The 13557-nt window shown below is 42.9% G+C and overlaps 1 protein-coding gene and 1 long non-coding RNA gene across 4 annotated transcripts in view; both read right to left on the bottom strand.

Annotated features, from left to right (window-relative positions):
* Positions 1–13557, bottom strand: part of LOC106809964 (dipeptidase 1-like) — a 44471-nt gene that overhangs the window by 14595 nt on the left and 16319 nt on the right. Inside the window, 1 exon segment of the mRNA XM_014813205.1 lies at positions 2441–2903. Coding sequence (XP_014668691.1) covers positions 2441–2903 — 463 coding nt within the window.
* On the bottom strand, positions 8866–12777 carry LOC106809970. 3 transcript variants are annotated; one of them, XR_001393934.1, is made up of 5 exons: positions 12680–12777; positions 12520–12571; positions 12200–12301; positions 11784–11882; positions 8866–8950 (listed from the first exon to the last, which is right to left on the bottom strand). It is a non-coding gene; the product is annotated as an uncharacterized LOC106809970 (long non-coding RNA). The 3 variants fall into 3 exon arrangements; XR_001393935.1 differs by having other exon boundaries at positions 11784–11927; XR_001393936.1 differs by having other exon boundaries at positions 12200–12311.

Here is a 13557-nt window from a genome sequence, read left to right on the forward strand (position 1 = left end):
ATCAAAGCAGCCAATCAGAGGAGCCCAAATCTGTACAATAGATATAACGTGTAGGAAAAAAAAATTCGCGTCCCGGCCGCGTCTATTTTTTCAGTACCACTAATGCGTAACGCTGTTTTATGGTGCCTTGTGACCCTAAACCTAAGGACGTGGATATTGGTCCGATCAAAATATACACACAAGTACAAACAGTCAACCCAACCCTAACCGTGACACTAACTCTAAACCAACTCGCGGCTATCTTATATACGCGTGTCATAGTACCCAAATTAATCTATCATCATGTGAGATCAGAGGCCGAATTTAATTTCATGAAAGCCTCTGAATCATGACAGCCAAAATCTAATTTTCAGTGAAAGGTTCCTGGTTAAATTATTATCAATGTGCATAATAACTATTTATAGCCACAACATGTTCATGTGTTTTCTCGTGCCAGGAAGTGTCTTTAGCAATGTTAGTTCTATAGCAGAGAAATACAGAGTGAAGTTGCGAGAAAAAACGTTTTCGCTCTAACCCTATCTACAGAAAAACACGTGATTAAATTAATCTGTTGTGTTTCTTCACGTCGGTTGTAAAATAATTATCACATCGCCGTATTTTTTGTTTTTTTGTCGTTAATAACTTTGTTAATTGTTACGGAGGAATAAAATGCGCAGTTATTTGCCTGTAGGAAGGATAAAAAGCACCCTAAACGCGTTTTGTTCTAGCGCGAAATGTTCGCTTTTGAAATTGTTTTAAACACAAGTAGGAATCTTCGATTTTGATGCCCCGCAATTGCGGTTTGGATCTACTGTTTATTACTCGTCACTGTAGCTTAATTTTAGTTAGGGTTGGTAAAACTATAGGCGCATTTTTATTATTACAAATAACTCGTATAATTATAAATGTCCCGTTGCGTCGTACACATGCTCTCAAATATATCATTTTTTAGTGGTGTTAGTTCTAGCTACCCCTAAAGCATATATACGCAAGTAATTTTGTGTTTTCTTAAAAATTTATTTGGCCATATCTATCCGTTTCTGCGGACAAGCAAACTAGAGGCGAGTACCGTATATTTTACTGTGTGAATCCATGTTTGAAGGGATATTGCTTCGATTAATTAGCATCGAACGACTGTATTATGAATTATTATTATTGTTACTGTTAGTATAAATAGTATAAACAATAATAAATATAGCGCGGTTCTATCAATCATAAATGGTTTGCACGAAAATGACTGTATAAGTATTTCTATCTCGTTTATAAATGGAAATTTCCACGTTAAAATCTATGCTCGGCAATTTACTTGTTGACTTTTCTTGCTGTTAAACGAAAACGTAACACACACATCAGATCTGAATAACTCAGAAATTGTAAGTTTAGGCATGTGCGTAACATATTGGAATAGGACGCGGTTGTCCCGTGTTCAATTCTTGTGAGGTATCTTCTTAAAATATTTTCAAATTCTTGTTGAGTAAAATGTAACACATAGTTTCGTTCTGAAAATATAAGGAATAATGTGTTTGGGTGCTAGCGTAGCTTGCTGGGCTGGTACTCAATAATCCCGGGTTCAAAACTTGTCAACTACGGTAAGATATTTTCGAGATGTTGTATAGGCGAAATATAAACACAACTGGACCATGACCATGACTTCAATCGAGTCAACTTGACCGTGACCATGACTTCAATCGAGTCAACTTGACCGTGACCATGACTTCAATCGAGTGATGTAAACATTTTGAAAATAGCTCAAGGATATGGCCTTGAGCTCAAGGCTGTGGCCTTGGCCTAGTCATGTAGAAATTTTAAAATTGGAAAATGCAATGGCCTTGAGCCCAAGGCCATGGCATTGAACTCAAGGCCACCGAAAATCTTAAATGTAATAGCCTTGAACTCAAGGCCACGGGAAATGTTAGAAATTGGAAAATTGGTCGAGGCCACGGTCAAGGACAATGTCACGGTCAAGGTCCACACACCAACAACTTCTACAACAACAACAACTCCTGCATTCTACTCTGCTCTACTGCACTGTACTCTATACTCTACTATACTGCTCTGCTGCTCTATTGAACTGTACTCTACTCTACTATACAGCACTGTACTCTACTATGCTAATCTACTGCTCTAGCTGTTGCTCTACTGCACTGGACTCTACTGCTCTGTTGCTCTAATGCACTGGACTCTACTGCTACTTGGTGTATTTACATCGCCGACGACCCCGGTCCGGCCGACCTCTGACCTCACGCGGGGCCGCGGCCCGGTCTCGACGTCGCTCGTTCTGTCGCGGAGCCCGCCTCTGCATCGGTGTCTCGTCGCCACGGCGATGGCGGGGGGTCGGAGGTCACACGTACGTGTTCAGCCCGCGCTCCTTGTTCGACGTCACGCTCCAGTAGTCGCTGTCCAGTCTCTCCCTCACCGTCTCCAGCTTCCCCGCTCCTCCCCCTCCCCTCCCGCCTCCTACGCCGCCGTCGCCGACGTGGTTCGAGCGCAGCGGGTCGTGCTCGCCGGCGCCCCCTGCCGACGCCGCCACCGCGGCGGCGTCCGCATCCGCGTCGTCGTCGCGCGATCCCGTGCTGAGCGTCCGCAGGTGCAGGTTGTCCATCGTGCCGTGGTAGGGGGCGCTGCGCGACGACTGCTTCAGGCGCTGCGGCACGGACATGCTGAACGAGCGCACGAACGGCCCGATGCCGAACCCGACCCCCGCGATGCCGCCGCCGCCGAGACCCGCGACGCCGTCGCCGTGGTGATTCGTGTCCGGCAGCGTCAGCTCGAGCGAGTCGGTGCCCTCGATCTCGACGGCGGCCATCGGGATGTCGAGGCACGGCTTCACCATCTCCGAGTTTCCGGCGAAGACCTCGACGAGCTCAGTCGGCGCCGGCCGCAGCTTGGGGTCGCGCTCCCAGCACGCACGCATCAGCTTCACCCTGCAAGACAAAGGTCAGAGGTCAGAGGTCAGGGGTTAGGACACAGCTTCAGCTTCAATGTGTGTGTGTGTGTGTGTGTGTGTGTGTGTGTGTGTGTGTGTGTGTGTGTTTCGCGCGTGTGCGTGTGTGTGTGCGTGTAGGTGCGATCAATTTAAACGATCGAATGATGGATTTGATTGATCGAGCTAGATTTTCAGACATCGATGACGACGCCATGATGAGCGAATCCTGACCCGCTGGAATGCGGACAGCCACAGCCACAGACACCTAGGCCGTTTCAATAATAAAATGATTACAAATGAACACAAATTGTATTCACTACCATATAGTCTTGATGATTATGTAGTCTCTATCGACTAAGAAACACATCAAGATCAAATTTGCCACCTCACTCTATATTTTTGCGAGTTTGCGTGCGACAGTGGCGTGCGTGCATGCGGTGAGAATGCGTGCTGCAAAGCGGAATATGAGGTTATAAACTGCATTTATGCATGGGCAATTATTGCTAAGAATAGGCAAAAGAGAGTAGAGAAACATTTAGACGTTAATATTAATACAATTTGTGTTTATTTGCTATCATTTCTTTATTTAAACGGCGCAAGTGCAATAAGTGCCAGGAGTTATAGCTGTTCGATATAACGCAAACTAAAATATAAGATTACATCGCTATAAGCATGTCTTCCAGGACTTGGTATCTACAGCATGGTTATTCTAGCAGGGCTTTCTAATATGCAAATATTGACAGAGCGCTTACCCACCCGGACATATTACCCGGATATATATACTAATTGTACTGTAGGACGTGTTGCAGACATTGTCAGAGATTATGAAATACGTGACGGCCAGGAGTACTCTGATAATCATATGGTTATATCCAGGCGCGGCGTCACGGGGGGGGGGGGGCGGTTGCCCCCCTATGATTTAAAAAAAAGGGAAAAAAGAAAGAAAAAGAAAGAGAACAAGAAACTGGTTCGACGGGCCTGAAAGCTGTTGTTGTGCGGGGGAGGGGGGAGGATTCAGCCCGAATCCCAGCTCTTGCTAATTCTAATTATTAAAACCCTTTCACTGCGGGCTCAGACTGCGGGTGCGGCCGGTGAATTTTTTTTCCCTACACGTTATATCCATTGGGCTCCTCTGATTGGCTGCTTTGATTTGCTTTGACCAGAGCATATAAATCACGTAACGTACTTATCTACCGATCATAAACTAAAACAAATATTTGCAAATGGCATTTGTTCTCTTGTTTTGAAGGTTTGTTGAGTCAAAGCAGAGCATATAAATCTATATGTAGGGGCCTATATAACTTGATTTATATTCTCTGCTTTGACTCAACAAACCTTCAAAACAAGAGAACAAACGCCATTTGCAAATATTTGTTTTAGTTTATGATCGGCAGATAAGTACGTTTTCTGATGTATTTTCTATGAAAAACGCACATTTTACTCGTTAATATAAAATGTAATCTCACTATAATTACAATTCTTTGTGTAAATGTGTTATTTTCATCATAATCTTAAGTTATGAGAGGGTCTGGGCTCTCGTAATACTACATACGTACGTATACGTACTTAATTGTACTATAGAGTAGCCCTTTGCTCCGTCGCAGGCAGGAGAAAGGAGCGAAGGGCTATAGACTAGTACCTCCCTGCTAGTACTAAAGCTATACGTACTCGTTGACGCTAGACTGAGCAAAAAGTAAACAAACCTTTGTTATTAAACGACACGTATGTGTTAGTAATTGTTTACATTTGAAAATACATGTACACAAAGAATTGCAATTATAGTGATATAATAGTTTATCTTAATGAGTAAAATGTGTTTTAAGTTTTTCAAAAAAATACACCAGAAAACTTTTTTCTCAGTCTAGCGTCAACGAGTACGAGTACGCATAGCTCTAGTACTATAGCTCTTCGCTCCTTCCTTCTGCGACGTCCTACCCCAATTTCACACTGACTCTCGAAACTGCCTAACCTAACCACGTCCTGCCATTCTCCCTAATACACATGCATCAATGTAGCCGCCCATCTGGTTGAGCAACGCTGTCTAGCTGGACTATGGCTAAAACAACTACCAGTCTAGCTCCACTGACTAATCCGTGTAACGAGTATAAAATAGACGTTAAATGGACAGTGTGAGAGGTTTCACCGGACTTTAAATAATATGATTTCATGTTATGTGGCAGAATCTGGAAGGGATTGGGATGCAAAGCTGGGTCCCATTCTGTTCGCGTACAGAACTAGTGTACACGGAACAATGCAACTCACGCCGTTTTTTGTTGTCTACGGGAGAGATCCGGTCATGCCGTTGGATACATTCCTTCGGCCACGTAAGGTATCGTACACTGATGATCCAGTGTCGTTGGCGCTCGACGGGCTTCATCGAGCGTATACGCAGATTCAAGAGAACACGAGGCGTACACGGGAGAAGAATAAGGTTATTATATGACAAAGAGCTAAACGTGTGTGGCGGGGAGCAGGATTCGTGGCCTGGGACTCTGTTTATTGGTATAATCTACGACGAAGACCATCGCGAGTGAGGAATGCTTGCCGTCGTATTTTCGACGCACAATACTTACGTGGTAGTTCAACAGTGTCAGTCAGTAAATTTCTTATTGAAGGTATGTACGGACAGGCGGTACACTGGCGTAGCATGTCGATAATCTTCCGTCCAGCTTTTCCCAGGATCGCATGGGACAAGTACGTGCAGCTAGGGCGACAGTACTGACGACGAACAGACGGGTTATGCCGGAAGCAGAGTGCGTCCAATTCCGTTCAAGACGCAGCCGCATGGCAGGCAGCAAAGCTGATTGAGTGGGGGAAGAGGTCGTAATTCCCTCATGCGCAGCTGTAGTAAGGTGTACTGATTTTCAGTGAATTGTTCATTAATAATTTCTACTTGACTAGATAATACAGTCGAAACACAGTTTAGTCGTGGCAACACACGTTACGTGTGAATGCGGGTGCAGTGTCAGTGTAAGTTGGCATGGTATTAGCATTTACCAGATGTGCACTGGATGTGACAAGTTGTTGAATTGCTCCATGTGTTATCTGTTGAGTGAGTCGAGCAGTATGGTAAGTCTGTAAATAGTGTAATATATTTGAGTGCAGTCTGCTAGTATTATTATTATGAGGATTGATATGCTGTTACTTTATGATTAATTACATACCGTGATTTAATAGTTGCTGTGCATTGATGTTCTAGTTATTCGGGGACCATGGGTGCGAGTTGAAGAAGGTTAGCTATAAAGTGTAGGAAAATAATTTGTGGTAGGAGTGAAAGGGATTAAATGGTTAGCAGGAAACGGGGGATTAAAGGTTCAAAGATGAAGCATTACTGTTTTGATTCTGAATGATGGTCGTTTTAGTCATTGGATATGTAAGATTTGGTTGGATAAGGATTTTGAATGTGTTGGGTATTACATAGGATTGCGTTTTGATATATGTGTGCACGCATATATTAAAGGCCATGGTTATGTGATATCGTTAGGAGAGAGATACTGTTCGGTTGTTTTTATAATTTTTTGCAGTACGGGACAGATCCAGCGGGAGATACATCGACGAATCTCCGCTACACAGAATTGGTAATATTTCGGCACGGACATCGAGGAGCATCAGTTATACCAGTTTGGCAAGGAGCGACAAAACTACCGTGATCACTTCAGTAACGTCAACACTTCAACGACGCAAATACTTCAGCGAGAATTACAGATCATCGACCTATACAACTTTCTGAGAACAATATTTTGTTTAACACAAACACTAATGTGTCTTAGCAGATCTGGCAGTGCTGGTGAAGCTTTTGGCATAACCATTGGACATTATTCGAAGAAATTAAACTGGCCACAGGCAATTTTGACAAATTGCGTCGCGAATCAATTATGCATCGCATAGAAGTAGAACGAGCGCAGACAGATCACTACATCAAGGCCAGGGGGCCATCCGTAACATCGTCTAAGGATCAAGACTATTATATTATACTTGATTCTATTATTTTCAAATGTGTTGTTGTTTTTGTATTTCAGGTATGCAGTTATGTTTTATGGTATATTATTTTTGATTTTGGGGGTGTTTTCAGGTTATGCATTGTCCCGGGTATGTAATGAGTTTTGTGTTGCAATTGGGGTTGGTGTAGTTTTGTGTATTGGTTTCTCTTTTTCAGCTTTTTCGTTTCAGGGTTTTAAGGAATTGGTTGGCACAGATGTTTAATTGGGCAAATTCGTGTCAAAGTATGGTTTTAATATCAGTGAGGTCCGTGAGTTTTTTGTCTGGCGGCAGTGTTAGGCATAGAATCTGGATACGCATGTGGTACTGCTTTGGCTAGCCATAGTCATAGTTTGTGTAAATGTGTGTAGCTAGTATTTATGTGGGAGGGGGGTTGTGTTCAATTGAAGGAGTTAATTGTAGACGGTATGATGGATAAAGAACGATTTATTTATTGTTTGGGCTCTGTATTTTCGTCAGGAACAGGTGTGTGTGTGTGTGATTGTGTGTGTGTGCGTGTGTGTGTGTGTTAGAAGTGGTGTTGCTCTACTGCACTGGAGCTCTATACTGCTCTGTTGCTCTCAAATCGCAATGGAACTCTACTGCCTGTGTTCTGCTTCTAGCTACATGGACTCTACTGCTCTGTTGCTCTACGCTTCTGTTACCTCTACTAACACTGGATTCTACTGCTCTACTGCTCTGTTACCTACTAACTGGCTCTACTGCTCTGTTTGCTCTAGTTTTGATTCTACTCTACGATGCGGAGATTCCATCACTGCCAACCAGTGCCTTCACTGCACTGTATTATCCTACAGCGAATATTAGAGCTGTCCCTTTATCAATTATTGTTCAGCATCTTCTACACATCGGCCATCATATAAAAAGTACCTCGAAAAAATGTAGTACAGTAATATTTTATTATGAAAGTATTTCAATCGTGAAAGCATGTGCCTAATAATAGCGACGCGGTAGACTATAATATAGCGTTAATAAATGTACGTAATTATAATATATGTAACTAATAAATATAATAAACGTGAGTTTATAACAGGGGACCGTTGTCAGGAATATCTTACTCAATTCTTTTGCAAAGGTTCTGATCAGTGCCCACAGGGCGTACATATGCATACGCGGAAAATCACGGGGGACGTGTTCAGCAACATGACTACCAGTGACTGAGTGGAATATTACCTAGATTTCCAATTGTATTATTTATATATGAAAAGACAATTTCGTTTATAAAAGGTCGCCGATGACTTATTTTACCTAAGGGCAAAAGTGTTTTCCAACCACTACTTTTAGTTTAAAGTTCCATTACATTGATATACGTTGGTGGTTTTACTACAAGCTTTTAATCACGGCGTTCATACTTTAATTTAATCGTCAATATATCCTCTAATAATATTTAAAATAATAAAATTTAAGGAAATATAAATGGAAAGTGAAATATTTGTAAAGAGAATACTAGCTAGTTAACAACACGTTTAGTCAATAGCCAGGGGCGTGTACAGGATTTGGACCAGGGGGGGGGGGGTCTAACCGTAACCGCACAGACTTGCGACACGCGAAGGGGGTGTGGGGCCCTCCCAGAAAATTTTGAACATTAGACCCCAGATGCGTTTTCTGCGCGAGCAGGGGGGGGAGGTCCGACCGCCTAGACGCTCCCCCCCCTGTACACGCCCTGCATAGCTCTTTCAGAATGCGTCTCTCTAAAGAGAATACAACTAGCGGTCGAAAACACGTCGTCTTAGCCGTGACGTCATTGCATGGCTATCTCCCTGACAGTCAAATCAATACTCAATATTGTGAACTGACGAGATGCCGGGGAGCTTACATAAGAAACGTGTTACCGTATCGTGATGAAATAGTACGAATAGCATCTGCGCAAACTCAGGTCGGCATACAGGGCGTGTACGTAATAGCTGCTAGCCCATCTTCGTGTATGTGTAACTGGAGACCGGTAACCACTGAATCGCTCGCTGCTCGATTGTTGCCTTGCAAACGTGTCGATCCCGTATCCTGCTGTATGTTTATCTCGATTACGCTCAATGTTTATGGCGATTTCCACTGCAAATATTTTATGTGCAATGAAATTAATATAATTCGGACAAAGGCGGATGACGAATCCGTTGCGACTGGGACAAATGGATGTTTGTGGCATATTTTCTATCCGGCCGCCTCTCTTTCTCATCGTTCTCGCTGCTCTCCCGTCTCTCTCTCTCTCTCTCTCTCTCTCTCTCTCCGCCTACCCTTTTACTCTCGCCGCATCTTTATCTCTCTATCTATCTACCTATCTATCTACCTCTCCATCCTACCTCTCCCCTATCTCATGCTACTATCTATCTATCTATCTATTACTATCTATCTATCTATCGCTATGCTAATCTATCTATTCTATCTATCTATCTATCTATCCTAATCTATCTATCTATCTACCTATCTACTATCTAACGCTATCTACCTATCTACGCTATCTATCTATCTATGCTATCTATCTATCTATCTATCTATCTATTATCTACCTATCTTTATATCTATCTATCTATCTATTATCATCTATCTATCTATCTATCTTATCTATCTATCTATTTCTCTCTATCTAGTTTCTCTTTCTCTCGGCTCTCTCCCCTCTCGTCTTTGCTGTCCAATCTTTCTCTCTATGCGGCTCGATAGCCTCTCTCTTCTTTCGGCTCTCTCTCTCTTCTCTCTCTCTCTCTCTCTCTCTCTCTCTCTCTCTCTCTCTATATTATATATATAGTATATATATATATATATATATTGCCGTGTCTATTCTATCTATCTATCTATCCTATCTATCATGCTACCTATCTATCTATCTATTATCTTATCTAATCTAATCTATCTATCTATCTATCTATCTATCTATCCTATCTATCTATCGTATGCTATCCTATCTATCTATCTATCTTCTCTATCTATCTATCTATTCTTATGTATCATTATCTGCTCTATCTATCTTCTCTATTCTATCTATCTATCTTCTCTATTCTCTATCTATCTATCTAGTCTATCTATCTATCTATTATCTATTCTATCTATCTATCTATCTATCTATCTATCTATCTATCTATCTAATCTATATCTATATATTCTCCTCTTCTGTCGTTCGCGCTCGCTCTCGCACTGTCTCTCTCTTTCTCTCTCTCGTTCGTCTCTTCTCTCTTCTCGCTTCCTCTCGTCTGCTCTCTCTCGTCTTCGTCTTCTCTCTTTCTTCATGCCATATCCTATCTGCCCTTCACGACTCTTTCGGTCGTTATCGATCTCAACTTTCCCCGCCTGTCTGTCGCATCTCTGCCGCGCGCGCGGCTCTGCAATCTCTCTCTCCTCTCTCCTCTCGTCGCCCGTGTCTCGTCTCCCCCTCAACTCTCACTACCCTCTATTCTCCCTGATCTCTGTCCTCTCTGTCTATCTGTCTCGTTACTCTGTCTCTCGCCTATGTATGTTCTATGCTATCTCCTCGCCCCTCTCTCGGCTTTCCCCCCTTCTCTCTCTGTCGCTCGCGTCCGCTGCTCGCACTCTCTCTCAGTCTGTCTCTCGCATCGTCTCTTCCTCTCCCTTTCTCTCTCTTCTCGTCTCTCTCGCTCAAACCCTTCTCTCTCCATCACTTAATTTATATATCTCCCACCTCTCTCGTTCGCAGCGTTCGCCCTCACTTCCGCCTTTCTCTGTCGCTCTCTTTCGCGCGCTCACCACTCCTGCTCTCTCTCCTCTCTCTCGTCTCTGCTCTTCTCCGCCCGGCCCTCGCCCTCCCCTCTCGTCGCGCCTCTGTCTCATCCTATCGGCGTCTGCCCCGCTCCCCCCAGCAGACAGTGTACCGTCGCCCTCCGTGCTTTTCCGCTGCAGCCGACGCTGGCATAAGGAGAGACCCAGGGAGGAGAAACAGTGAGGATAACCATGCGCTGGCAAAATGAATGCATTGAGTATAAGCGGGCTGACGCAGGGAGGATAATACTTTCTTGCTCTCTCTGTCGTTCAATTTCTAGTTCCCCTTATAAATCCCCTGAATCCAGTATCCTAACTGCTAATATGCCTTTCTCTTGCGCGCACTCTCGTCTCTTCTGTCTGTCTCCTCCCCTCTCTCTCTCTTCTACATGTCTCTCTCTGTGTGGTTTCTTCTCTCGCGCTCTGCATGTCTATCATATCTCTCTCCCTCTTCACCACGCCTCATTTATACTCACATCTCGCTCTGCGCCAGCTCTCTCCTCTCTCTTTCTCGCTCTCATCATCTCTCTCAATCTCTCTGTTTCTCGGTATCTCCTCCCCCTCTCTTCTATCGCTCCTCCCTTCCTCCTGTCTCTCACTCTCCACTGTGATCGCCTTCGTGATCTCTCTGTCTCTCTCTCGTGGATCTCTCTCTCTCTCTCTCTTCTCCTCTCTCTCTCTCTCACTCTCTACCTCTCTCTTACTCTCTACCATTCTTTCTCTTTCTCTCTATCTCTCTCTCTCTCGCTGTGTGTCTCTCTCTCTCTGCATGTCTATCTATCTTTCTCCCCTCTCTCGCTCGGTCGTTCGCTCTCGCTTTCCCACCTCTCTTTCTCTCTCCCTTCTCTCCTCTTCTATAATATGATCACCTTATACAAGTAGCCGGTCAAGATACTCTACAATGCACAGCAACCGTTACGAGCAAATTTCGTTTGTAAATACATTATGCGAATATCCTAGTCCAAATAAATTAGAGCTTCCTTTCATTCTCCCTATAAACCCTATAATAACCCATATAAACCTTCTCCCAATAGTCATCGTACGTTAAATATATGCCATACAAACACTATACCTATCAATATAGTACTTGTAACATATCACTAATGCCAGAAAACACCAACAGATTCATAACATAGATATGTGTGCTATATATAGTATAATAAATAATACTTAATACGTTAAAAATAACCTTTTTGGTATGCTCAACTGGCGAGCGGTGCACGACGTTGCTCGAAAACATGTTGATTCTCCGTGTCCTTCAGCGACGTGATTGGCGCTAGAAATTTGACGTACACGAATTTAGTATTTGGTTTATATGAACCTGGAAAACGGAAAATGAAGAACTAATTAGAGGTGATTGACTCGCATATAGACTATCTGGCAATGTTGCTCAGGCTGACAGGTTACAGATATATTTTGTAATATGAATGTTGTATATAAATGTTGTATATATATATATATATATATATATATATATATATAATATATACATACATACATATATATCATCAGGAGATTTATATACTGATTGATAATATTGATACTGAGGGATTATTGATATACTCCTGATATCATATAATAACACCTGTGCACCTCTTGGTATATTCAACTGGAGACCGGTAACCACTCAATCGTTGCACGACGCTGCCTCGAGAACGTGATAATTCTCTGTGTCCTCCAGGCTGGCGATTGACCCTGAAAATAACTTTGATGCGTATATATCAATTCGTTGTGTTTATTGTGAGCTTAGACAAGGAAAACGGGGAAGAGAGAAACTGACTAACATATAGACGTATATAACAAATTACTCACGTGTGCGCCGGGCTTTACCGTTAATTATACCCTATCGCCAAGTATTTAATACTATAACCACGCATCTTTATGAAACTATAATGCATGAAAAGAGTACTTACAATTTAACTCATTCAGATATGTGCGTGCTATCCTGATTAATCCATTAATATTCTGTAATTAAACAAGTCAACGACATGTAACATCATGTATTAAGTATGAAATTATAACAGCTACGGAAGCTTCAGTTGAGGAAAGATTCCTGTATATTTATTTACTCACGTTAGCTGAAATTATGATGCTCCTTCGAAGTTCTCACAGTTTGACGACAGAAACACAGAGAGAACATGGCAGGGACTCCTCGTGCCACGTGTATACTGACCGTGATATATCTCGCGAGAGAGATGGCGTGACGAAAGTCCAAGTGATTCATTTATATATGCGCGCTGTATAATTATTTCTGACACTATGTGGCAGGTCACATTTGCTTACATATGCAATACGATGGCTATGTTGAACATACTGGCAGGCTAAAGAGATAATAAAATTTAATGCTCGTTTTTGTGTAATACACAATAACATACAATTCAATAAAGAATAATTATAACGAGTTTTCAAACCAAAACTTGTTAGCGTACATGATAAGCATGCGCTTCTCTCTCTCTCTCTCTCTCTCTCTCTCTCTCTCTCTCTCTCTCTCCTCGCTATTCTCATCTCTCTCTATCTCTCTCTGCCTCTTCTCTTCTGTCTCTCTCTTTCATCTCTCTCTCATCTCTGTCCTCTGCCAGTCTCGCTCTCTTTTTCTCTCTCTCTCTCGGTCTATAATCGCTCGTTTGTTTCTTCTCTCCAGTCTTCTCTCTGCTCTCTCTCTCTCTCTTCTTCTCATCTCCTCACTCTCTCATCTATCTTCTATCTCTCTCTCTCTTTCTCTCCTCTCTTCTCTCTCTCTCCCTCTCTCTCTCTCTCTATCTATCTCTCTCCTCCCATCTCTGCTCTCTCTCTGCTCGTATCTCTCTCTCCGCTCTTTCTCTCTCTCTCTTCTCGTCTCCTTTCCTTCTCAACTCTCTCTCGTCTCCTCTCTCTCTCTCTAATCTATCTCTCTCTCTCTTTCGCACGCCCGCTCTCTCTCTCTCTCTCTCTCTCTCTCTCTCTCTCTCTCT

The sequence above is a fragment of the Priapulus caudatus genome, unplaced genomic scaffold (genome assembly GCF_000485595.1).
Source record: "Priapulus caudatus unplaced genomic scaffold, Priapulus_caudatus-5.0.1 Scaffold400, whole genome shotgun sequence".
Taxonomy (NCBI): Eukaryota; Metazoa; Priapulida; class Priapulimorpha; order Priapulimorphida; family Priapulidae; genus Priapulus; species Priapulus caudatus.